Raw genomic sequence first — 25285 nt, forward strand, 5'->3', positions numbered from 1 at the left:
GGGCAAATTAGTTAACATTTCTGGGCATTGGATCTCTCAGCTGTAAAGGTATAGTCCTCAAGTGTAAATGTAGCAGCAATGCCTGCCCTTACCACTTCACAGGTTGTTGAGAGGATCCAGAGAGCTGGGGTAGGGAGAGAGCTCTGTGAATTGTAAAGCTTCATGCAAACACTATATTATGTTGACAAAGAGAGCGCAGGTCTGCGCTCTGTGAAATTTCCTTGAGTGATGGTGGTCTTGCTCATACTCAGTCTGTCTGATGGGACATTTCTAAGCCACTTGGTTGAAAAGCCTCTCCTTCTCCGTCCAGACACACACACACACACACACACACACACACACACGGAGCTTGTTCTATTTGGTATTCAGGGTAAAGCCTATAAGTCAGGGCTGAGGAACTGAGGCCTAATATTAGTGGGAAATCCTCAGGAAAAGGAGGGAAGCTGGGGCCATGGCTGCCTCTCACCTGAGTGGGAACTGAACACATTTTTCGTTGGCAGCAGCCTGGGGGTGCTGTGAGTACCAGGAGGAGCCCATATGCCCAGTTTGGCACAGCACACAACTTTGTCTCCCCTCTCTGGCCAGCAATGTCCACAATAGCCAAACCAGGGAAAGAGCCCAGATGTCTCGCTGTCCCTAGGCCTTTTAAGCTGCACTGGCTCCTCTTGCTCCTCTAACATTTCCTAGATGAACAGAGGTTGGAAGCAAGAAGCATTCTCTCCACTTTAGAACTATACAAATCAAGAGAGAGGGAAAGGAATTTCTGGCTCCTTTCTATGCCTCTACCTGTCTTCAGTGTGAACCGTTTCTGTCATTCTCTGAGTTCTGTGACATATTCTTGAGTTCCTGGGCCTTTCTTTTTTTTTAGAGGGTTTTTTTTTGTTTTTTTCATTTAAATTCCATTAGTTAACATACAATGTATTATTGGTTTCAGAGGTAGAGGTCAGTGACTCATCAGTCTTATATAACACCCAGTGCTCATTATATCATGTGTCCTCTTAATGCCTATCACCCAGTTACCCCATCCTCCCCACCCCTACCCCTCTGGCAATTCTCAGTTTGTTTCCTTTGATTAAGAGTTTCATATGTTTTTCTCCCTTTCTGATTTCATCTTTTATATTTTTTTCCTCTCTTCCCCTATGATCCTCTGTTTTGTTTCTTAAATTCCACGTATGAGTGAGATCATATGATAATTATCTTTCTCTGATTGACTTATTTCACTTAGCATAGTTCCATCCACGTTGTTGCAAATGGGAGAAGATATTTGCAAATGACATGTCAGATAAAGGGCTAGTGTCCAAAATCTATAAAGAACTTACTAAATTCAACACCCAAGAAACAAATAATCTAATGAAGAGATGGGTAGAAGGCATGAACAGACATTTCTCCAAGAAGATATACAAATGGCCAACAGAAACATGAGAAAATGCTCAACATCACTCGGCAACAGGGAAACAAATCAAAACCACAACAATATACCACCTCATCCTGGTCATAATGGCTAAAATTAACAAGTCAGGAAAGGACAGATGTTGGCGGGGATGTGGAAAAAGGGGAAACCCGTTACACTGTTGGAAATGCAAACTAGTACAGCCACTCTGGAAAACAGTATACAGGTTCCTCAAAAAGTTGAAAATAGAACTACACTATGACCCAGCAATTGTACTACTGGGTCAGTGGTCTTTGGGTCTTTACCCCAAAGATACAAACATAGTGATCCGAAGGGGCACCAGCACCCCAATGTTTATAGCAGCAGTGTCCACAATAACCAAACCAGGGAAATAGCCCAGATGTCTTGCTGTTCCTAGGCCTTTTAAGCTGCACTGGCTCCTCTTGCTTCTCTAACATTTCCTAGGTGAACAGAGGTTGGAAACAAGATGCATTTCTCTCCACTATAGAGCTATACAAATCAAGACAGAGGGAAAGGAATTTGTTCAGATGGGGTGGGAGAGGAGGAGAAGAGGCAACTGAGAAGAATTCACTTGGGAAGAGGGAGGGCCCATCAGGATACTTCTGGTTGCCATGACAGAACATATTGGCTCATGAGGCTGGAAATATCTCTGAGAACTGGAGACCCTGACACCAGGATCTTGGTTCTCTCTCTGCTCCTCTTTGTTTCTCTTTGTGTGTTGATCTTGCTCTCCCTCACTGCAAACATCTGGGAGAAGACCTAGCCGCTTGCAGCCCCAGCTTGGCCAGGGGAAAAAGCAACCCCTTTCCTTGAGGCTGCCTATATTCACCCCAGGGAAGGGACAGGACCCATGGCTCAGGTCATGTGCCCACGGCTTGGTTGAATCACTGGTGTGGGTGAGGAGAAAGCCTCTGGACTTCCCCAGGCAATCCACCCTACAGAGAGGGATGGGAAGAATATAGGCAGAGGGTAGTTGCGGCGGCGTGTGTGCACACATGCGTGCATACATGTGTATGTGGTGCGACCTGCCAGGACTGTGGCATCACGGGGGTGAGCAATGTTGAGGAGCAGCAGCAGCAGCAGGATCACATCCTCCCTGGGCTCTAGCAGCTTCCTGGAGGCGGGTCAGCAATGGTTGTCATGGCAACAGCCTTGATGGGAGGATCTTAAGGAAAAGACTGAAGCTGGAATGTTTTGAATATTTGCCTATAAATGAGCCTGTCTCTTGTTAAGAGCCAAAGGAAGACAAAGCCCAGCTTCTTGGGTCATTTCAGTCTGCGTTGAGCGGTTGGCGATGGAGTCCAGTTTGAGTTTCCCTCCCTGAGATGGAGGAGGTGGCCACAGGACTCTTCTAAAGCAATCGTGGGAACCGCATGCAACCACCTACCTGAACCTGTGTCCTATTGTCTACCATGGAGTATTGTTCCTCAAGGTGTCACAAGAGCATGCTTTGTTCCCAACAAGCACTTAGGCAGCTCACAGGCAGGGACTGCTTTCATACACAACATGCCCCTCCAGCGAGCCTACTGTTCCGCCTCCAGTCCAGCCAGGGCTTGCTGAAGTGGACACTGGCCGCCCCAACAAAGATCACCTACATGGTGAGGCTCCTTGCCTTTAGCTTTTATCTCCATTGGTTCAGCTTTCCCTCCAGTCATCCTAGGAGGAAACAGGGCTGGTGCTTTTACAATTTTCATTTGAAAGATGAAGAAACAGTGGTCAGAGAATCCTGGCCTCAAGAGAAACTTGAAACCCCACTCTGCCTAGCCCTGTCCACCCTCCTCTCCCATCCCTAAGGGATAGGATGGGGCAGGGGGCAATGCTCTAAGGCCTCTGTGATGGGAAGGGTCCCCCTTGGACTCTTTCTCATGTCCAGGGGACTTCCCTCCCTGAGTAAGCATGAAGGATATAGAATGAACCTGCTTTGCATGAATCTTGGACAGAAATTCTTGCTCACTTTTCCTTGGCATGCTTTTTGTGGGATGCACCTTTCTTTACTATAGGAGTGTTAAGTCATTCTGGGATTCAGGAGAAACAAAAAAATGACTCCCTATATGAGCCTTCAGCCTACATTTAGGGGTCTTTTATAGGGCAGCCTCGTCTACCAGGGCAGATACACATCAGTAATAAAGAGCTTGCGTTTCATCTGTCTCCGGATGGGGTAGGGCTGGAGGATGTGAGGTCTCTGGCTAGATCCTGTTATCCTGTCACATCACACACTAGAGATCTGCCCAGGGTCCCACTGCCATGAAAGGAAGAACTGGGCTGGAGCTCAGCCTTTGGAGCCAAGTCCCCATCTCTTCCCTTCTACCCCTTCTAGTCTTGGGACAATGTCAAGCCAAATGGTCCAGCAGCCTTGGGCATTCCAGGAGGAGCTGTGCACATTGGTTCTGGCTTCCTGCTTGGGGTCACCAGTCCATGGTGGACGAGCTCCACATTCAGTCATCACATTCCTGCAGGTGCCCTGGGAGGCAGGGTGCATGTCACCCAGAGAGCTCCCCCAGCCTATGGCTCTTTCTCCAGAGCCTGATACTGGCATGAGCTAAAGTCCTCATTCTGAGATTGTTTGAAGGAGGGAATTTGTTCTATACCTAACTTTCCTTCCCCCCCTCTCCCTCCGTCCCTGTCCACCTTCCTTTTATCCTTCCTTCCCTCCCTCCCTCCTCCTAAGCAGATGCATCCCTGAGGCATACGATCTATTGTCTCCTGTAGGTTAAAAAGCATCAGAAAACAAATACTTCCCGAGTTGAAAGCCATGCTGAATTATTCATGGACTAAATCTACTGCAGATTTCAGAGTGACTTTTATTCAAGGTTGAAGCTCTGTGCCTCCGTGTGAAAGGATTGTTGACCACGCCCAACATAGCACAGCCTTCCCCAAGCTCATCCCAAGTCCATCGTACCATACTATACCCTCTTTTGCCTCTTGCCCTGACTGTGGTGTATACATAGACCATTCTCCCCCTGGTGTGACAGAAACTTCTGATTGTCCACCAGTGGTCCATTCTCTTCTTTTTCCTCTTAGTTTTAGCTTGAGAGATGACTACTTAGTCAGAGCCTATATTGTCCAGCTTCCCTTGCAGTCAGGAGTGGCCATATGACGAAATGCTGGCCAGTGAGGTAGAAGCAAAAGTGACATAAGCAACATCTATGGGAGGAAATTGTTTGCCTGCTATGTCTTCTTTTTGCCTGGAATGTGGAGGTGGTGCTGGTGAGTTAACTTTGATCACACAAATGAAGAAAACACCCTAGAAGATGACAAAGTGAGATAGAAGGAAGCTAGGCCCTGGACAACTAGTACCATGGGACCATCTACCCATCCTGGACCACTTGCTTGCCCATGCACTAGAACATAAAAGAAAAATAAGCCTCTTCTCAGCCTTGTACTCATTCCTAAAGCTTTGGCTTAGGTATCACTTCCCTAGGAAGCTCTTTTTGACCTTCCCTGGACCAGCACTTCCTGGGAGCTTTCACCTATGCCTTCACTGGAGCGCACATCAGAGAATCCTATAAAGACTTGTTGGGGGATCCCTGGGTGGCGCAGCGGTTTAGCGCCTGCCTTTGGCCCAGGGCACGATCCTGGAGACCCGGGATCGAATCCCACGTCGGGCTCCCGGTGCATGGAGCCTGCTTCTCCCTCTGCCTGTGTCTCTTCCTCTCTCTCTCTCTCTCACTGTGTGCCTATCATAAATTAATAAAATTAAAAAAAAAAAAAGACTTGTTGGCTTGTTTGCAACACACACACACACACACACACACACACACACTGTATCTGGCCCAGCCTGGGAATGCTTTGAGGCAGGGACCACAGTCTTACCTGCTCCTTTTTCTCAGGCTATAGGCACTTACTAAATGTTGACTAGATCAATGGTAGTGCCATACATCTGCATTGTGCCTTGGTTCTCACCTACAGGGATTTTAAGCACTTCCTCATGCTTAACCCCAAGCAAAAACTAAAGACCAATTTCCATTCTTCTCTGTCTTCCTACAAACACACCCAGGACTTTCTTCCATGTCCAGTCAGCTAGGCCAGGCCCCATGAAGGAGTGCTTCCCAAGGGTGATAGTTCACTATGGCCAAAGTGCAGCTCAGTGCTAGACCCCAGTCTATGACTTCTGTTATCAGATGGGCTTCACCCAAATGTAAGGCCTGGTGGTGTTTTGATCAGGTCCGTGAGGTATAGCAGGAGTTACCCTTCCTTGATTATCTTTGCCTTGAAAACCTGGGTAAAAGGGGTGGGTGTGGTGGAAATCTATGCATCACATTTAATTGGAAAAGGTGTGCAGATTCTTTTATGATTTGTTTTCAGTTTACCTACAACTATGAAGGTCTATTTACAAATCTGGGGTGGGGCAGCCTTGGTATATTTCTCTGGTCACTACGTAGATGGAACCACACGCTATCCAACATACCAAGGCTTTGGCAGCTGCTCTGAAAGATGGGGCTCTGGCCTCCAGCCAACCTTTCCTTGAAGACACTTCCCAAGAGCATTGACCTTGGCAACACTAAGATGCTGCTGCTTTTATTAATGCTTGCCTGCCTTCCTTCTTTTCTTCCCTCCCTCCCTCCCTCTCCATCCCTCTCTCCCTCTCTCTCTCTTTCTTCCTTCCTTCCTTCCTTCCTTCCTTCCTTCATCAAACCATTCTTTGGAGTTCTTTGTACAGACAGCAACCTTCATTGTGACCTGAGGGTTCAGAAGAGCACAGTCTGCCTGCCTCATCCCCCATCAACCTCAGTTTTGGGGACCAAATGCACAATATCATCACATTCCCAAACAAATCTCCAAATATGCACACTTGTGATTCTGCTGCCCAAAAGGTTCAGAAATAGTGTCAGTTTTCCAAGGGCTCAGTGGGTCTAGTGACCTTCAGCCTGGGGTATGAGCAGGTTGTTAGGGATTGAATTTGCCCCAGAGCAGAGGAATGTATCCTTGAGCCAAAAAGGAATAAGAATGGTACTTCTGAGAAGGAGAGCGCCTCAGAGGGGGCATCAGACCCCACATCTGCTTCAGGCATGTCCTTTACTATGACAAGGAGATTATAGTGGTTTACTCCCAAGCATTTGAGCTAGAATCCCACACATTTGTAGAGAGATATAAAAGGCTGAGCTCCCTAGGGCACAGACTCTGATGGATTGTATTCACATTTCTTCCCTAGTGGAGCATGAGGTGAAGTGGGGTCAGAGGGGAGGCCACCCTCAAAAAAGCCATCAAAGAAGGGAGTCCTCTGGCATCATTAATGCCCTGGGCACACCCCTCATGGGTTCACATTAGTTAATACAACGTCACCATCCCAAAGTTTGTGTTCACCTTACTTAAACGTGTTCAGGTGTCATAATATGTGGAAGTCATGGATCTTTGCAATCTTAAGCTTTAAAATACTCAATACGTGTTGGTTTTAAATAGTCACTCATTTATACTACATTCTCATGTAGATATCCAGAAGCATGCACCAAGGTCTTAAGAAAAACATCACTGGGGCTAATCTAAAATTAAGACAGTTCTATATTTTGACTTAATTTTGTCTATGAATTGGGACAAAAACTGCCTTTATTCGGCTTTGGTGAGGGTAACCTCAGGACCTCAGTTGAGGGTCAGTGGCCCCACTCTAATTGACTGTTAGGGTCTGTGATTTGGATGGAGCATGGGCACCTCCAGCCAGCCTCTCTGCATGCCTCCCAGCACGTTTTCTCTGGGTGAGGTTAAGAGAAATCGTACAGTCAACAGTGGTTTTTTTAGAAGCACCGATTTTTAAAAAAATGATGACATTAACAATAAAAGCTATCTATTGAGCTCATGCTACATGCCAAGCATGATGCTATTTTTTCTTCATACTTTATCTCATTTTCAGGACAACCTGTGAGGTACTTATCATTATTGTCCCCACTTTACAGACAAAGAAACTGAGGCTCAGAGAAATGGTATAATTTGCCTAAGGTGATCCAAAGGCCAGGTGCCCCTGACTCTACATTTTTTTTTTTTTTTTTTTTTTTATAGTCACAGAGAGAGAGAGAGGCAGAGACACAGGCAGAGGGAGAAGCAGGCTCCATGCACTGGGATCCCGATGTGGGATTCGATCCCGGGTCTCCAGGATCGTGACCTGGGCCAAAGGCAGGCGCTAAACCGCTGCGCCACCCAGGGATCCCTGACTCTACAGTTTTAATCATTACACAACTTTGTAAGAGGGCTGGTTCTCAATGATATGAGCAGAAATCAGGTTCTCTCAGTATGGGAAAGGCTATGTGCTACCCCCACATCTGATGGTCCTAGAAAAACACTCCTGATCCTTGCACTCCATTGTAGGGAAGGATCTGAATGGGAATTAAATTTAAAAAGACAACAAAATAAGGTGTCTGAATTTCTGTCTTTTGTCTAACACAAGTCTGATTTTGCGACTCTAAACGTCCTAACTCCCTCAAAGTTAAAGACTTCAGAAATTTTATCTGCTAGTGTTTGGTTACAGCCTCTTCTGTAAGGTATAACAATTTGACAGAGCCAGTATCATGGGGGTGCAACTCATGTGGTCACAACTCATGTGGTCACAAGAGGCTTGTGCAGGGTTCAATGCTCTGCTGTAGCTATCTTAAAATTGTTGATAACATTTTTTAAAAGATTTTATTTATTTATGAGAGACACAGAGAGAGAGTGAGAGAGGCAGAGACACAGGCAGAGGGAGAAGCAGGCTCCATGCAAGGAGCCTGGTGCAGGACTTGATCCTGTGACTCCAGGATCATGCCCCGGGCCGAAGGCAGGTGCTAAACCCACTGAGCCACTTGGGGATCTCTGTTGATAATATTTAAATGAGAGGTATACATTTTCACTTTGCATTGGGCACTGTAAGTTATGCAGCCAGGCCTGTCATCCAGGAGATAAAAGAGATGTATTTTGACATCAAGTAGATGTGGCCATGAACTGCCCCATAGCCAAAGCTGGCATGCCTTAGATACTCCTTTGTCAATTCCCTCTTTGTGTGGCAAGTAAGTGACCACAGGAAGCCACACAAAGGAAATGTCCACTCCTCCACCCTGTAGCAAGAGCTGGTGTTGAGTGGCACCTGGGTGGCTCAGTGGTTGAGTGTCTGCTTTTGACTCAGATTGTGATCCTGGGGTCCTTGGATTGAGTCCTGCTTCAGGCTCCCCACAGAAAGCCTGCTTCTCCCTCTGCTTATGTCTCTTCTGCCTCTCTCTCTGTGTCTCTCATGAATAAACAAATAAATAAATAAATAATCGTAAAAAAAAAAAAAAAAAGAGCTGGTGATGAAGGCAGAACAGGAGCTCAGCGCTGACCCCATCAGAAGAGTAGAAGGGAATTGAGAGAGAGGGACCCCTGAGCCTATTTGAAAATCTCAGGAGAATGGGGAAAGAGAGCTCTGGGTTCCTTGAGTTTGGGTTTGTCTGATGCCCTCCCTGACTGATGACAAATGGTCTGATTTTAATGCCTCTGACATGAATATGTCCTTCTGATTTCCAGTTAGAGTTGGGAGCCTTCGGTACCTCCCGTTTTGAAGCCAAGCCATTGAAAAACCACACCACTGGAAAGGCTCTGTTTAAACAGGTGGGGTGAGGCCGGGGTGGAGTGTAGTAGGCACATGGTGGGGGCAGTAACTGGCTCCCTGCCAAAGGGTGTCTAGAGGTCCTGAAGCCCTGCCTCTGGCTTAGTCATAGTGAAGCCAAAACTGAAGGGCAGAGTTGAGAAGGGGAATTGAGGCCATCTGGTTTGGCTCCTGTCTTCACCCCTGTTTCCAGCTCACAGATACACCCCCATCTTGCTCATTTGGCTTTCTCACTTGTTTATAATTTTTCTAGATGCCTCTACACATTGCCAACATTAAGCTTGCTTCCTAGAAAGCTTCTCTGTAGATTCTGGGTCTTGAGACGCTATCCTTGCTGTGCCCAGCATCCTGCCCTAAGGTTAATGCTGTCATTAAATATTAGGGAGGGGAAGCGGAGATCCTGGTTCTTAGGCTCTGGCCACCATGCCATTGGCGGGGGGTAAGGGTGATATGGGCCAGTTGCGGGAGGCAACATCTGTGAGACACACCATTTGGACAACACTTGAGATTCATAAAGAATTTGTCTAATCACAAGCACTAGCAGCCCATTTTAAAAAACAGGTCCTTCTTTGCCAGATTCTCACAATTTCTTTCCTCTCATTCAGCTATAACAGGAAGTCCAAGCTACCCTGAACTATTTGGCTTCGGTGCTAAAGTCAAGGTTTATGAATGATCATTGCTGGGCATCAGGAGACATTTGCTCACTACTTCCCCAAACCCCTTTCCCAGAGTTTGGGGCATTAACTCCCAGAATGCAGTGCTGCTCAGGCCGACTTTTGGCACCCGTCCCCCCCCTCCGCTGCCCCGAGCTGTCTCTATGCCATCTGCCCCTAGGGCCTTTCTCTGGCTGGCTCTGAGCTGGCAGCCTGCTTGTGGCCCTGCGTTGTCATGGAGAAGGTTTTAGAAACATATTGTTGGATTGCGGGCGTATTTCTGCCACCTGGAAACAAGTGGGTTTGTAGAAGAGCCACAGTGCAGGGAGGGAGGGGGCTCTTGGGGGGCGGAGCTGGAGCCGGTGTAGCTGGCTGTGGCCGAGGGACAGGGGCCAGCGCTGTTTGGTATTCCAGGCAGGCGGTGCATGCTGCTCAACTTGCTTCTACAGGACTCCTGGGAGCGCGCATCAAACAGAAGGCCACAGACTCTGCAGAAAAGTTTGCAGATTCTAAGAAAATGAACTGCTGTGCAGTCCACTGTTGCGGTGGGGGAGGCTGAGTGAGCTCCCGTTTAGACACACCGATGTGAATTTCTACTTTGTGCAGGCAGAGAAGCTGTGCACACCAGCAGGCTGCCCTTGACCTGTCTGGGACAGCTCCTTTAGGGCCATCTATTTTTTGCATGAGACCTGGACAGCCCAGCCATCTGGGCATCTCCCTCCTACCTCCACACCCAGTTCCTGAGGGGCTTCTGAAAGCTCATTTAGGGCACCAGTCACCTTGCTGTTTGTTGCTTTGTAGGTCAAAAAAACAGTTGTGTATCAGCAATTTCTTATCATTTAGCCAAATTGAAAAGCTTCAGGGCAATCTGGCCCCTGTTGTCAGGATTAGACAATAAGGACGGTAAAAAAATCAGTAGTAGATTTTCTCTTGCCCCAAAAATACAATCTATTACTTTCTAAATCATTCTAAATTCTAGCATTTTGTGTGCATCTCAAGTCTTCACCTTCCAAATGATGCACCTGCTAGCAAACACGCCCTCAAAGTTACAAGGCACACTGGCTTTCCCTTGGACTCTGTATACTTTTTCTTCTGCTACTCGAGGTAGAAACTAGATCCATTCTAATGCCCACTAGAGAAGAGATATTCCAAAAGTACCTTTGATTGGATTCCAAGGATCTTTTAACTGCTTTGATCACTGGCAGAAGAAACTACACATGTTTTCATTACTTGTACAGCCTTTTCACTAGGAGTTTTGGCGACTTTTGGAAAACCCTTTAGGGTCTGCTTGCCTACCGTTATCTATGTAGACCTGACATGTATGAACTATTAACATGTTTTGAATTGGGCAAATAGCAAACCATCACTGTCTAAGGCACCTGCTCTCTCCTTTCTCCTCCCTGGGTCTTATTTCTGCTGCCTTAAGATGGTGCTGGTGAGGGGTTTCTAACCCCTCAATTGAAACATTGACTTATTTAGCCATGCTCAGAGTCACAAGATAGATATCCGCCTGCATTTTTCTATCTATGGCTTCAACCTCGTGTATGTCAGCCTCTCCTCCCTTCTTTCCGTCCCTTTTATTGCTGTGCTCTCACTGCATGTTCTCCTTTCTTGAACAGAGTGATGCTTTTGCTGATTTTAATAATCCTTCCTATATCAGCCTTTTCCCCTTCCAAAGCAGCTCACTCTCTTCCTTCTTTGTTACTTGTTTTTGTTTCTTTCAGTGGTTGCAGGAAACAGGAGCTTGTGCAGAAATTCTCGACCCCCAGATGGCAACAGAGGCACACCATGAAAAGTAAGGCCAGATTTTGGCTGGGCCCATACCAAATAATGAAATGGCTTCACTCCTAATATCCTTTTGTTGTGAATCTCAAGACGCAGGAAGGGCTGGTCTGATTAATGATAATTGATGTATCAGGTGAGGTGAAGCTCACTCTACTGGGTTCCCGTTTGCAGGAAGGAGGCAGGTAAGCCACCGGACTTTAGCACTCAAACACCTGGCTTTGTGAGATAGTGAAAACAAGCACTTGCCTCTGCGTGAAGGTGTAGCCAATTATAACTGGGACTACTCGGTAGAGGCAACACCCAGAAAGTAAGATATGCAGTTGGCAGCCCAGAGATAGAGCAAAGGAGAGATTTTTAATAAACTGCTCTAATCAGTACCTTTTTTTCCCTCTCCTTTCAGCAGGATGAAATCTTCTAGAAAACCATGTAGTTAGGGATAGTTGGGAAACCAAATCCTTGACACTTGCAATCATCCCAGTAAGATCAGAATAAGTGGAATGTGTTAAAATGGGAACCCCCAGCATAATGTCTGGCCAGGGCAGGGGACTTATTCATATCATTCAAATGGGGAGAGGGATGGATGGTGTCTAATTTCCCTTTGAGTTCTGAAATATGATCTGGTGGCCCAGGAAGTAGAAGCCTAGCCCAAATTGACACAAGTTTGTCAAGAAGGAAAGAGTTGCCTAGAAACAAGGAGGCAAGGTAGTAGGAAGAATTTACCAATGGGAGTTAATCACACATGCAAAATGAACTTGATTTGGGCTTGACTTCCAGAGTAGTGACTTTCGAACTTTAAAGAGGAGCACAAATTAACTGGGGATCTTGCAAAAAAGCAGACTCTGAATCGGAAGACCTGGGATGGAGCCCTTCATTTCTAACCAACTCCTAGGTGATGCCAATGCTGACAGTCTGTGGACCATGGTCTGGAGTAGCAAGGTTCTAGAGCAGTGCAACCCAATGGAACTTACTGCAATGATGGACATATTCTATACCTATGCTGTCCAAGAGGGTGGCTATCAAGCACATGTGGCTACTGAACACTTGAAAGGTGGCTAGTGTGATTGAGGAGCTGAATTTTAGTTTCATTTAAATTTGACTAATTTAAATTGAAACAGGCAGATGTGGTTAGTGACTCCTGAATTGGAAAGCACAGGTCTCAGAGCAGTGGTTCTCAAACATAGGCGCACATTGGAATCACTTACAAGGCTTGTTAAAACACAGACTGCAAGGTCCCACCCCCAGAAGAGCTGATGCCAATCCTGCTGGCCTAGGACCACCCTTGAGAATCTCTGCTCTAGAACGCGTACCATCCCAGCTGTGGTAAGCTTCAAGGTCAGCATGAGAGTCTTTCATCTTTTCTCCAGGCAGTGAGCCTCAATATCACCTTAAGTGCCAGCACAACCCGCCAGGTCCAGATGAGGTCTGAGCTTTCTCCTTGCAGGCCTTATGCATGGGCACGGTGGATGGTGATTCAAATGGCTGGCATTGGAAAGCTCCAGGAGGGCCCACTTTTAAACAATATATTTCTCACTGATTCCCAAGAAGTCACAGAACATACTAGTTACAAGCACTTGCTATACAGCCAGATTAACTAAGTCCAAGCCCAATTATGCTCATTACAATCATGTGACTTTGGGCAAGTCACCTAAACTTAGTGCCTCGGTTTTCTCATCTGTAAAATTGGAATAATTAATAATAATAATAATAATAATATCATCTACCTCATAGAGACCTAGTGAGGATTAGGTGTTTAAAACAGCTGCACAGTGGAAGTGCTCAATATATGCGTTAGTTATTATTACCCACAATCCCAGTGTCTACAAACTGTTCACTTTGGCTATGCGTTTTGCTCACCCTGCAGGTTCTCTTCAAAAGGCAGATGTTCCTGGGAGTCATGTCTCACCTACTCTACTATTTTGCTGTGGGCTCAGGAGGCCTCTAAGGTCCAGTGGGGGCCTCCCTCTAGGGTGTCCAAGGGCAGAAGGAAGGTAACGCAGCAGGAGGGCACTTCACTTCCTGAAGTGCAAGTGAGAGCTGCCATTGGGCACTGGGCCATGCACTTCTATACATCCAGAATGAGGACTCAACTTCAACAAGCCCAGGTCTGCAGCCGTCCTCTAGGCAGCTGTCTGCAGGGCCAGTGGGGCAGGAAAGGATAGCATTTTCTGAGCCTTCTTAGGAAAAGTCATTTGTTGGGGATGAGGCAATGCTAATACACACCCACCTCCCTCCGTCTGCTCCCACATCTGTTCCTACAATGAGCCATCAGCACTTTCCCAGGCTGAGCTAGCCCCAGACCCTGTTTCTCATTTCCATGTGGCCATAGCAGAGACAGCAGTACACCCCAGAATTTTCTGCCAGGTATCACATCCTGCAGTACCAGTGTGCCTTCTCATAACCTCTTCTCCGTGGTTCTGCTAAAGATACTACTGTAGAATTTGGCACCACGGCTGAAACATCCTTTTCCCCAAGAAAGGTGTACATATTTTAAAACATTCTTTCATCTTAGCCATCATTTAGGAAGTCTTAAAATAAAATTTTGAGAAAAGTCACCAGATGTCAATTTTATTGCCAAAAATTTGGTAAACAAGGTAATCCCTCCTTCCCCAACCCCAGGTTACAGCACATTACTGGGGTGGGGGAGCATTATTCCAGAGTCCCTTCCTTTGGATTGGTTGGGAGAATTGCTGCACAGCAGGGGATCCAGACAAGCACAAAGGGCTACCATCAAAGCCTGATGTCCACCAGGACCAGCTGGCTGACATTCAACCTACCTCATTCCTTCCTTTTCTGCCCAAGTTCAGAATAACAATATCCATGAATTGAGTGCTATTTCCCAGGGGGGGTTGTGCTGCTTTCCAAGCATTAACTCATTTAACAACTCCCTACCATGTAGGATCTGTTGCCCTCCTTTCATGGATGACAAGAAGGGCCCGTGGAATAGTAGGTAATAGTCTGAATAAATCAAGACCCTTGCTTCTTTGCCAAACTCTTTGCCTTGAAGGTATGGCTGCCACATGGACTGGATGTTCAGAACTTTATAGATATTAGTCATTCCATCATGCTGAGATGTTCCGAATGTCAACATTTTGGCATCCAAATTCCATTTCCCAGCCAGTCTGTCACACTAAGTAGGGGAAAGGAGAAGCATAGTGGCAGTATGAAATCCCTTGTCACCCACATGGCTCATTGCTGGGTTTGTGAAATATGGACACTAGGCTAACGGGCCAGAGCCTGAAGCAGCTCTGGAGCTGGAGGTAGGTGGAATCAATGGACCCATCCCAAGGGGCAGCTCAGGTTCCCCAGAGCTTACCCTTCCCTGGAGGAATACAACTGCAATTTCCCTCCCTCTGAAAGAACACTGATGCTGAAATTGGTAGGTGTGTGTGTGTGTGTATGTGTGTGCTTACACATATATTCAAACACAGGAGTAGATGTGGATTTACTGTCTTCTTGACAGTCTTATGAACTGTGCAAGTTTCTGACACAAAAACATGCCACCAATACTGTACTAGTGGAGAGGAAGAAAGGCATGAACACTTCAAAATGGAAGCTAATTTAAAAATCACTTTGGACTAAGTCTACACTCATGTGGGACATGACAACATTTGATAAATTAGGAAGTAACAACAGTGCAAACAACGATCACCCTGTTCCTCAAATGGAAAACACCCTCCCCTTCTATATCCTAACATCTGCTACAAAGTCCACTCTCTGTCCCCACCCTGACTTATGGGAAGCCAAAACAGCACCAGGGCCCACCCAGTCTGACGGGACATGTGAAGGGATGGTTGGGGCTGGGAGGAGATGCATATAGAGAAAGCACCAGAGCTCCACGGTATAGCATACTTAGGTGAGCAGACCAGGTGTTCTTCTATACAGTTATGTAATCAAAGCATGTGATTGATCATAATACAGCAAAACTGTGCTGCATCAGATGGCCGAAGCCAAATGTATCACATACAAGGCCTAAGCAACATTCTAGAACTGAAAGTTATCTACTTGGTCCCTGAAAGCCGCTTTCCAGGTCATGTCAAGAAATGCCAGGTTTCCTTGTATTCATCTGCCAAATGCTTCCCTGGGACACGCAGGGTGGAGATGGCAGTCATATGGTAGAGAAAAGGCAAATCTACATGATAACGTACGGGGCAACCTCAATCACCTGGAAGTCTTAAGAATATTTGCTTCACTAACCTTCCTCATCAATGTAGTATTGATCAGAAATCTTTTTGTCGGAACTTTTAAACTGGAAATGCTTCTGAAATGTTAAGTTCTTGTCTCAGCACAAGAACAGTTGGATGATGAAACTAGTACCCTGTTTTAGTGATCTGGGACTCTGCATGGCCTGAGGCTCATTCTCTAGGTTGATGATCATTTTTTTTTTTTGATGATCATTATGCTGTTTTTGTTAATGTCGTGACGAATAACATTCTTGAAGGTGATTAAGATCACTCTCTCTCTTTTACTGTAATTTAAATCTGATTAAGTACATGACCTTATGAATTTGACCTGATTAATCATGGCTCCTGGTTAACCAAGGGAAAAAGAACAACAGAGACTGTATGATAGCTGGTTGGCAGATGGTGTGTCCCCAGGAAACGGAAAAAGGCTTGAAGTTTGTGCCTGAAGGACCATCAGGCCTGCCTGTGGATGGATACCATGGTGGGAAGGTAGTTAAGCCCAGTGGGGACATACAGATATCTGCTCATGACAATGAAGCATAAGTGGTTCCCAGGGTCAGTGATCAGAGTTTGTCTTCTCAGCATCAAAAGCAGTGCCTGGCACACAGCAGATGTTCAATACAAATTTGTCAAATGAATGGAGGCCTGCCCATCCCATCTATTCTTCACAGATTTCCTCAGATCACCTCATTTGTCCACTATCTGTCCACTCTCTACCTTACCCTTCCCTCCATCTAGAATTTACGTGCCTACTGTGAGGTGCTAAACCATGAGCTATAAGGGATTTGAGAGTAAACAATATATAACCCTTTATGCAAAGTCAGGCACCCCTCCGTTTCATTGGACTTTTTAAAGGAGAAGAAATGATAACTGGTGGACTTTACAGAGTAGCCTGCACACAAACTGCATGCTGGTATGCCTTCATTACTCCATCCACTCTTCACCTTTGGCAAATCCCTTGATGATTCAGTCCGGGTGCTTCTGAAGGGAAACGTCCATCTTCCTGTCCAGGTGTGGTGTAGGCATGGGTCATTACCTGAGCGGGATGCTGGGTGCAGGGCTACCTCTACTGAGGACTTCATTTGAAACAGTTTCATCCTGCTTGTTTCCTTGGTAATGAATCAAATAAAAGCTTCTTCCAACCCTTCCCACTCTTCCTTACTTCACTTCATGTTCTCTCTTTTTGGAGCCAGGGGATGCTCCAAGAGGGCAAATGGAAGTTCTGAGGCCACTTCAGTGCTGCAATTTCCTGGATGGTAAGAAAAGTTCCAGCAAGGTGCTCTAAGGCCAATTCTGGGCCCATGTTAGAATGCTTATAGCAGAAGTACGCCTCTCTCCACCTACCATCCCCACTGCCCCCAACCCTTTTATTGTCCCTTGCTGTTCAGAATAAGAACCACTTCTCTCTGGTATCACTTCAAAGAGAAGAATACAAAGGAAAGGCCTAACAAAGGATTCTGGAAATTGCACCTCCTCAAAGGGCAACGTGGCCATTTATCCTAGGATATAGAGTTAGGTCTCTATTCTAGAGGATGGTCTGAAATTTAGAACCATTCTTTATGATTACTAGGTTTGACTTCTGTTTTTGCTTTAATTTTACTTAGCTATATGGATTTCTTCTCTTTTCTTTTTTTAGAATTCAAAATCTTTTCCTTTACAAACTGCGTTCTGATATGTTTGCACTTAATGCTTTTCTCTAAGTGCAAACCTCTAATTTGGTGACATTCAGACTCAGACCTGGGCCTTTGCATCACATGTGATGCTATGATCTGCAATATGTTTTTTTCCCCCTTGGAGGACTCTTTTTTTTTTTTTTTAACTTTTATTTAAGTCCAATTAGCTGCAATGTGCTTTTTGAGACCATTGCTTTCTGCACTAGATCAAGACAGTACATTACTACTCTCTGGGCATAGTACAGTCACATGATCCTTTCTGTTTATGGCAATTGCACCTGCAGTTCTAAAGTCATAGAACTGAGAAACCATCTGATTCTGATTCATCTTCACAATGTAAAGGAGGGCCAAAGTCACCATCCCCATTCCACAGGTGGGGAAACCAAAGCACAGAGAGGTGATCTACCCAAAGTCATTCAGTAAGTCAGAAAAAAAAAACTGAACAAAGGGCAAGGTAAGATCACCTGTGTGCCTTTCAGTGCCTTATCCAGAAAACCTGATTGTGGGACGTCTGGGTGGCTCAGCGGTTAAGGGTCTGCCTTCCGCGCAGGGTGTGATCCTGGAGTCTTGGGATCAAGTCCCACATCGGGCTCCCTGCATGGAGCCTGCTTCTCCCTCTGCCTATGTCTCTGCCTCTCTCTGTGTGTGTCTCTCATGAATAAATAAATAAAATCTTAAAAAAAAAACTCAGAAAAAAAAAAAAGAAAACCTGATTGCATCCTTCTCAAATGAATGCATGTACTTTGAAGAAAGTAGTTTTAGGTGTTTTCTATTAAGGTCTCAAAAGTTCTCTAGGAAACCAGGAGCCACTAAGTAAGAACCAGTAAGTCCCAAATTAACCTTTTAGTTAGATGCCCCTGACTCAGACAATACCAATTATTTCAGCTAGCTCACTGATTACCGGGATACCAACAAGAAGAAAATTAGAGGGAAAAATTCACCCATTCAAGAAATGAACCTTGGCACAGCTCCTGTGTAACACCTAAGTATTGGTCCCTTCTACACAATGCTTTTGTACCTGCTGGCATGCAATTGGGGAAGAGGGTACAGATGGGAGTGTGTATATGTGTGTGTGTGTAATACCAGACATTTTGGGGACAATTCTGCCCCGAAGAATACACATGAAACATGTCTAATACAGTAGTTCTCTACCCTGATTCTTTTTTTATTTTATTTTTTGGTAACTTTTATTTCCTGCTGCTGATTTAATGTAAAATGTAATGTTTTCTGTGATGAAGGCGGAGTCAGTGGGTGGATATGGCTGGGGGCTGATTTAGGCTTCATGGGAAGGAAGTATTAAAGTTGCCTGAGGACAACTGGCCTGGTCTTGCGAGTACTCCACACCCCCCCCAGAAGCTAAATGATCATCTGGTGTGACGCACTGCCCCTTCCAACGCCAGGAATCCATATTCCCAAAAACAAACTAGGCCAACAGCAGCCTTCCTGCCTCCCAACTCCAAGTCAAGAAAGGCACAAATAAGACCAACAAATAATACTGAGGCGGTGCTTTGGATCCAGAAGACCTTGAGGTACCAGAAGAGTACTGATGGCCCCATTTGGCCAGTAGGAAAAGTGAGGCAATGGAGAGACAGATTCAACACTTTTGGCAAAGGTGAGAGGGAACCAGGAACTTAAGGGGGACATTCTTTTTTCCTCATGGGGGCGGCGATGGGGGGGGCAGAGGGTGGAGGAGGGGAAGATATACTACCAACAGTAGCGACCACAACTCACAACAGCAAAGTGGCAATGCTTGCCATCACAGGAAATTACCCTCAGAGCAGCCAGGATGGATCCTTCACAACGGGAATCCTAGCTCCAGGCTCACTGGGCCCACCACCCTTGGGACTGCATCCAGGGCTGGAGATTTAGGCAGGATTGGCCTGGGCAGGCACATAAGGTAGCTCTGCTTCTTAAGGCATGGCTGCTGTCTTTCGAGGAGTGGGCTCCACACTGGGAGGTGGGCATCAGACACTGCCTCCCCTGAAGCTACCCTGCAAGAAAGCAGAATCGGGCGGAACACTGCTGCCTAGGGAACTCCTCTCCCCCAGGGGCTAGGGGCTTCCACTAAAGCGAACAGCATCAGTAAACCAGCCGATTTCTTGTGTCACTTGGGAGAATAAGGAGAGAGAGGGGAAAAAGACACAAATTGATCATTATTTGCAGGATGATTGTCTAACTGGAAAGCCTAGGGGAATCAACCAAAAAATTATCATAACTAAGCCCAGAATTTGCTCAAGTGGCAGATTAAACTTCAAGCATAAAAAAATCAATCGCTTTTGGGGTCACTTGGTGTGGCCTAACACCTTGGAACAGCTGTGCTTTTCTGCGAGGCCGCCAAGTTTTGTGCAACTTGCCATTATTTAAAAGGATGGAGGTGAGCCAAGGAGACACCGCCTCAGCTGCAGTAACCAATGTCACCCCAGACACCAATAGGCGACAGGTGCCTGGGCTGACTGCTGCCCAAGGGAGCCGCCACCTCTGCACCTTCTCCTACAGGGGTCCTCCCCCAGTCCCGACTCAGCTGCCCTCTCCCAGCTCTTTTTCTATTCCAACCCTTGGTGAGGGCCGCTGCGGGAGCCACGGAGGATGGATGTGGTCAGCGATTGTGCTATGTCATTTCCAAATGAAGTGAGTTTTTAAAAAGGCGGTGAGCTGGCAGGTCTCAAATCTGTCCCCACGTTGCCTCATTGGTAGGGAGCCTGGCGAGGCCGCGGGGCTGGGCCTCCACTAGAGACTTCCACAGTCTGGTCAAAAAGGCCAAGGGAGGCCCCGAAGGGCTGAGGGTGGCAGCCTGGCCAGCTCTGGGCGGCGGTCATTTGCGGTCGAGGCTGGCGTGCAGCTGGGCATCCCGCACCATGCGGTCGAAGGAGCGCGTGTTGGTCTCCTCGCGGACCTTCTCGCGCACGTGGAAGGAGGCCCGGGCCGTGGAGCGGGCGCTCTCCAGCGCGCTCCGTCGCTCCCGGGACAGCTGCTCGCTGCGCTCCAGCTTGCGCCCGATGGCCTGCAGCAGCTCCCGCCGGCGGCAGTCTTCGTCCCTCTCCACCTTCTCCTTATTGGCGCGCTGGGCCCGTTCCTTCTCCAGCCTGCTCTGGCCCACGCGCCGCGCCTTCTGCTGCACGGCTTCCTCGGCAGCCTGCATGGCGTGCTGCAGCCGCCGCTCCCCCGCCCGGGCCAGCGCCTCCAGGTGCGCCTGGTGTTCGCGCTCTTTGCGCTCGGCCACCTCCTTGGCCCGCCGGCCCTGCAGCTCCTCCCGCCGGGCCCGCTCCCGCAGCTCGCGGGCGCGCTGCTCCACCAACTGCTCGTAGTTCTCCTGCGCGCGGCCCAAGCTGGCCTCCAGGGAGCTCCGCAAGCCCTCGCGCTCCGCGCGCTCCTGCCGAGCCCGGCCTTGCAGCAGAGCCTCGTGGCGCGCCCGCTCCGCCCGGCTCAGCTCCCGCTTCTCCCGCTGCAGCTGGCCCTCCTGCCGCTGCTTGGTGCGGGCCGCGCGCTGGGCGCGCTCCCTGCGGGCCAGCTCGGCGCGCTCGCGCCCCTCCTGCAGGCCCTCCTCCCGCTGCTTCAGGTTCTGCTCCTGCTGCAGCTTGCGCAGCCGATCCTCCCGGGCCGCGCGCTCCACGCGTTCCCGCCGCAGCAGGCCCTGGCGTTCGGCCAGCTCCCGCCGCCGCTCCTCGCTGCGCTCGCACTGCCGCTGTCGCCGCCGCGCCTCTTCGCGCTCCTCGCGGCCCCGGCGGCCGCGCCGCTCCTCCACCTGCGCGGCCCAGGCGCGGCGGCCCTGCTCCAGCGCGCGCTGCTTCTCGCGCTCCTCGCGCTCCCGCCGCTGCTCCGCCCGCACGCGCTGCTGCTCCCACTGGCCGTGGGCGGCGGCGCGCTGCTCGAGCAGCAGGCGCTCCTCCTGGTGGCGCGCCAGCATCAGCGCCGCGATCTTTCGGTCGCGGTCGGGCACCCCACGCAGGCCTCGCTCGGCGCGCACTTGGCGCACGATGCGCTCCACGTGCTGCGCGGTCTGCGGAGAGTGGCTCAGGTCACCCAGGCTGAAGCTGCGGCCCGTGAGCGGCACCAGGGCCAGGGCGGACGGGCGGCCCAGCGGGTTGGGGGCGGAGGACGCGGAGCCCGCAGGGCAGCTGTTCCTGGCCAAGGCCCGCGGAGGCCAGCGCAGCTCCCGCAGGCTCTCCCCGCTGTAGGACGAGGACGACGCGCCGGACTCGGAGCTGAGGGCGCCCTCGCGCCGGCGGGACAGCGAGTCCAGCGAGTGGCTCTTCCTGCCGGCCCGGGAAGCGGCGGGCGGAGGTTGCGTCCGGGCGGGGGACGGGCTGGAGGATGCCTTGCGGGTGGCACGCGGCGCGGGCGAGGCCGGGAGGCTGGCGCTGCTGCTGCTGCTGCTGCCGCCCGCGCTGGGGACCGAGGCGGCGGCGGCCGCGGCGCCCAGCGGCGTGAAGAGGCGCCGCTTCTCCTCGCGCACGATGCGCTCGCGCTCGGCCCGGCACTGCTGCAGCTTGGCGCGCCGCTCCGCCTCGTAGGCCTCGTACAGGCCGGTGGCCACTCGCATGGAGCGGCCCGGGGCCTCGCGCACCAGGTCGGCCAGGGCGCGCGGCAGCAGCTCCACCGGCTTGACGGCGCAGCGGGCGCAGGCCTCCAGCGAGCGGGGACTGGTCAGCACGTAGCGGCTGCCCTCGGCCTCCGGACAGTCGAAGTTGAAGAGGTCGAGGTGCAGCAGCGGAGACTGCTCCCGCCGCCCGCCTTCCTCCGCCGCGCTCGGGGCTTCAGCCTTGTGGGGCTGCGCTGCCGCCGCCGCCGCCGAGGCCGAGGCCGAAGAGGCGGCGGGCTGCTGGGCGCCCTGGGCGTCGGGGGGCGCGGACGCAGCGGCTCCATCGCCGCCCGAACCTTCAGGCTCGGCTCCCGCCTTTTCCTCTTCCGACACGGGGTCTACCATGGCTGGGCCCTGTCCTTTTGTGGAGTCCCTGAGGGAGACAAGGGGGGGACATCGAGGAATACATGAGAGCAGCCCCCCCCGCCCCATTCATATACCCCCCCCTCCCAATTTAATCCGCTTTGGGATTAGACTCAGAGGTCCAGTGGAACGTAAATCATAATACTTTTGCCCTGAAAACCCAGGCGGGGGCGGGGGCGGGGGCGGGAGAGGGCGGGTACTGGTGGTGCAAAGAGGAAAGCCTCAACCTCCCCCAGCCGGTGTGCGGGGCAGGAGTCTGGGGCCCGGCTCCCCAGGGCGCCTGGCCCGCTGGATGCATCTCCTTCCTGCTGCAAGTTAAGATGAAAAGATCGCGGTGCAGGCAGTAGCCGGCCAGGGAGGCTGTGGAGGATTCCCGGGAGGATTAGTGTATTTGTTTGTAGCTTAGGCGGGGATGGGGGATGCAGCTTTGCAGGAACAAAAAAGGAAGAGGCCTGTTCATCCTCAAAGTGCATTGCTGTGAGGACCCCATTTGCCTAGGGAGGAAGTTTATTTGGGATTAGGCTCAAGGCCCTGTGATTTGTATGATAAATTTACATGATCTATAGTATATGATTTCCCCCCTGCCAAAGGAGACCGGGGCCTGGGGCTGATGGAAGGTCGGAGAGAAATGCCTCAATTACAAAAGGCCTCCCCGGAGAGGTGTTCGATTCTCGTTCTGTCTTTTGGGCAAGGCTTGCTGGAGCTGTGCTCGTGTCCCCCCCCCCCCCCCCCCCGCATCCTCCCCATCCCCACCCCCGTCCTCGCTGTTTTCTGGGGATGGAGAAGGTGCCTGGGTCCTCTCAAATGCGCTCGGTTCCCTCCAAATCTGCAAGTGCTAAAGGCACCATCCACCCCAGTCTCGGCTCGGACACCTGCCCCCCTGGATGCCCTCCGAGTGCCCCTACGTATCCCAGCGAGGAGGGCTCCGGGGACCCAGCTAGCCCGGCCACGCCAGTGCCCGCCGCTCCCGGGTCGCCGGGCGGGTTCACTCACCGCACGTCCCGGGCTCGAGCCCCGCGCCGAGGGCTTTTGTTCGCAGCTCGCCGCTCTCCCTTGCGCGTCTTCAGTCCCCGCGCCCGCGGGGTCGGATCACCGCCGGCTGCAGCCGCGGTAGGAGCCCCAGCTGCCACCGCCGCCACCGCCAGCGTCTCTCCATGGGGCCTGCACACATCCCGGACGCTGCGTACCCGCGGGAGGAGGAGTGCGACAAGGTCTCCCTAAAATAACGCGGCTCTGCTCCCTTCCCTCACTGGTTCTTGAAAAAGGAAGCCGGTTTCCATCGCTGCTGCATCCCTCGCGGTCTCTCCAACCGTAAAGGCACCGCAGGTCTGGCGACGCCCCCGGCGCCTCCTGGTGGACGTTCCAGGGTGCTGGCTTGTTTGCTTAGTGGGCGAAGAAGAGAAATAAATACGTATTTGGTGGAGATGGAGATATATCCCTCTCTCTCTATATCTCATATATATATATAAATATATATATATATTTGGGGGAGGTGGATCTATATATATATTTAGTGGAGATGGATATATATGTTTTTGGTAGAAACGGATATATATATTTGGAGATGGATACACACACACACTTGATGGATATGTTCACTGAGAAAAAGCTATTCTATAAGTACCTTATCTGGGTAGAATGAAGGAATAGCTTGTCTTGTTTCTCAAGGGGGACTGAAACACATATAAACTTGATGGTAAATAATTGAATAGAAATATGGTTCCTAATCCAAACTATGACTTTATTTTTTTTGACTTTATTTTTTTTTTAAAGAAAACTAAGAACATTAAGATAGGTTTGAGATAGGCAGAAAATGGGTGACTAATGATTCATGCAAATTTGGGGGACTTCCTGGCTCCAGATAATACACATTAGAACCAGTTAGTGCCATTTAAAGAATGTTATCGTGAGACCCTTCCTCCCCACCTTTTTTCCTTTTGGAGTGGTAGTGGCCGTGGAAGATGGAAAGGAGGACGACTAGGGGGAGGAGCTTGGCAGGTGGGTGGGACATAACATTAGAGAGCATGGTGAGCTACCTTAACAACCTTGATGTCAGGTGGTGAGCAGCAAGTGAAGGATTGAAAGCAGGAAAGTGACATGATCTGATTTATATTTTTGGGAACATAGCCCTAGCAACAATGGAATGAGGGCTTGGGAGGGGGTAGTCAACAGGAGGTGGGAAGCCTTGTTAGCTGGACACCACAAGGCAGGAAAGATTGGAACTTGAGGGGGAAGAGCAGCAGGAGGAGTGGGCCTGATTGACCTGGGGTGGGGGGGGGGGATGTACAGATTCCAGAAATCAAAAAGGAATATTTAAATACAGCATGGCCCTGGGGGTGTTAGCAGCAGTGAAGGGTCAGGGATGATCTCCTGGAGCAAAGAGGTAGCTGGGTGCACCCAGTGAGAGCATGGACCCGAAGAGAGGATTAAGTGAAGTGGAGGGCCTGAGAAGGAGAGGTTCCTTTTTGGACCGCCTGAGTGTGAGGTGGAGCTGCCCAGCAGGTGGAGTTATAGTCAAGGACATCATTGCCCTATACACAGTTCCTAAAACCAGCAGTGGGAGAGATCACCCAGGAAAAGCAGGAGTGACAAGGGAGGCAAGATGATGAGGCTGCTAAAGAAAAAGGAGTCCACAAAGGGGACCAGTCAGGAAATGCAGGAGAGCCTGGTAACATCAACAAAAACAGCTTCAGTATTGTATGGGGGCTGATGCCAAGCTGCAGGAAGTTGAGGTTAGGGGAGGTGAGAAAATGAGCATTCCTGACTCTTGACATTTGGATGGATAAGAGTGTTAGGAACAGTGAGGGGCTTGAGATCTCACCCTACTTACATTCTGTTTAACAGGCAGAAGCCTGCTAGGTTCATAGATGGTGGCAGAAGACAAGTGCCTCCCTGGACAGAAACAAAGGACTTGGTTACTCCTGACACTGCAGAGGGCACAAGCTTCATGTTTCTGTTGACTCCCCTTGTGCTCAACTCCCACGGGGCAGTGGAGAGATGGGCCCAGATTCTACATCGAATAGGTTTGTGTCACACGTGAATGACTCTATTAAGCTTAGTAAATCTTAATCTTCTAATGGGGGCTACTAACAAA

The 25285-nt window shown here is 49.6% G+C and overlaps 1 protein-coding gene across 1 annotated transcript; it reads right to left on the reverse strand.

Moving 5' to 3' along the window:
- Nucleotides 1–13944: 13944 nt before the first annotated feature.
- CCDC177 (coiled-coil domain containing 177) lies at nucleotides 13945–25085 on the reverse strand. Its single transcript, XM_077909763.1, has 3 exons — nucleotides 25022–25085; nucleotides 23185–23573; nucleotides 13945–22201 (listed from the first exon to the last, which is right to left on the reverse strand). The coding sequence occupies exon 3, from the start codon at nucleotides 22171–22173 to the stop codon at nucleotides 20062–20064; it is 2112 nt and encodes a 703-aa protein (XP_077765889.1). The 5' UTR covers nucleotides 22174–22201; nucleotides 23185–23573; nucleotides 25022–25085; the 3' UTR covers nucleotides 13945–20061.
- Between the last annotated feature and the right edge of the window lie 200 nt (nucleotides 25086–25285).

The sequence above is a fragment of the Canis aureus genome, chromosome 9 (genome assembly GCF_053574225.1).
Source record: "Canis aureus isolate CA01 chromosome 9, VMU_Caureus_v.1.0, whole genome shotgun sequence".
Classification (NCBI taxonomy): Eukaryota; Metazoa; Chordata; class Mammalia; order Carnivora; family Canidae; genus Canis; species Canis aureus.

Coding starts and splice junctions, on each gene's coding strand:
- CCDC177 (XM_077909763.1), bottom strand. CDS start 22,173: ATGGTAGACCCCGTGTCGGAAGAGGAAAAGGCGGGAGCCGAGCCTGAA.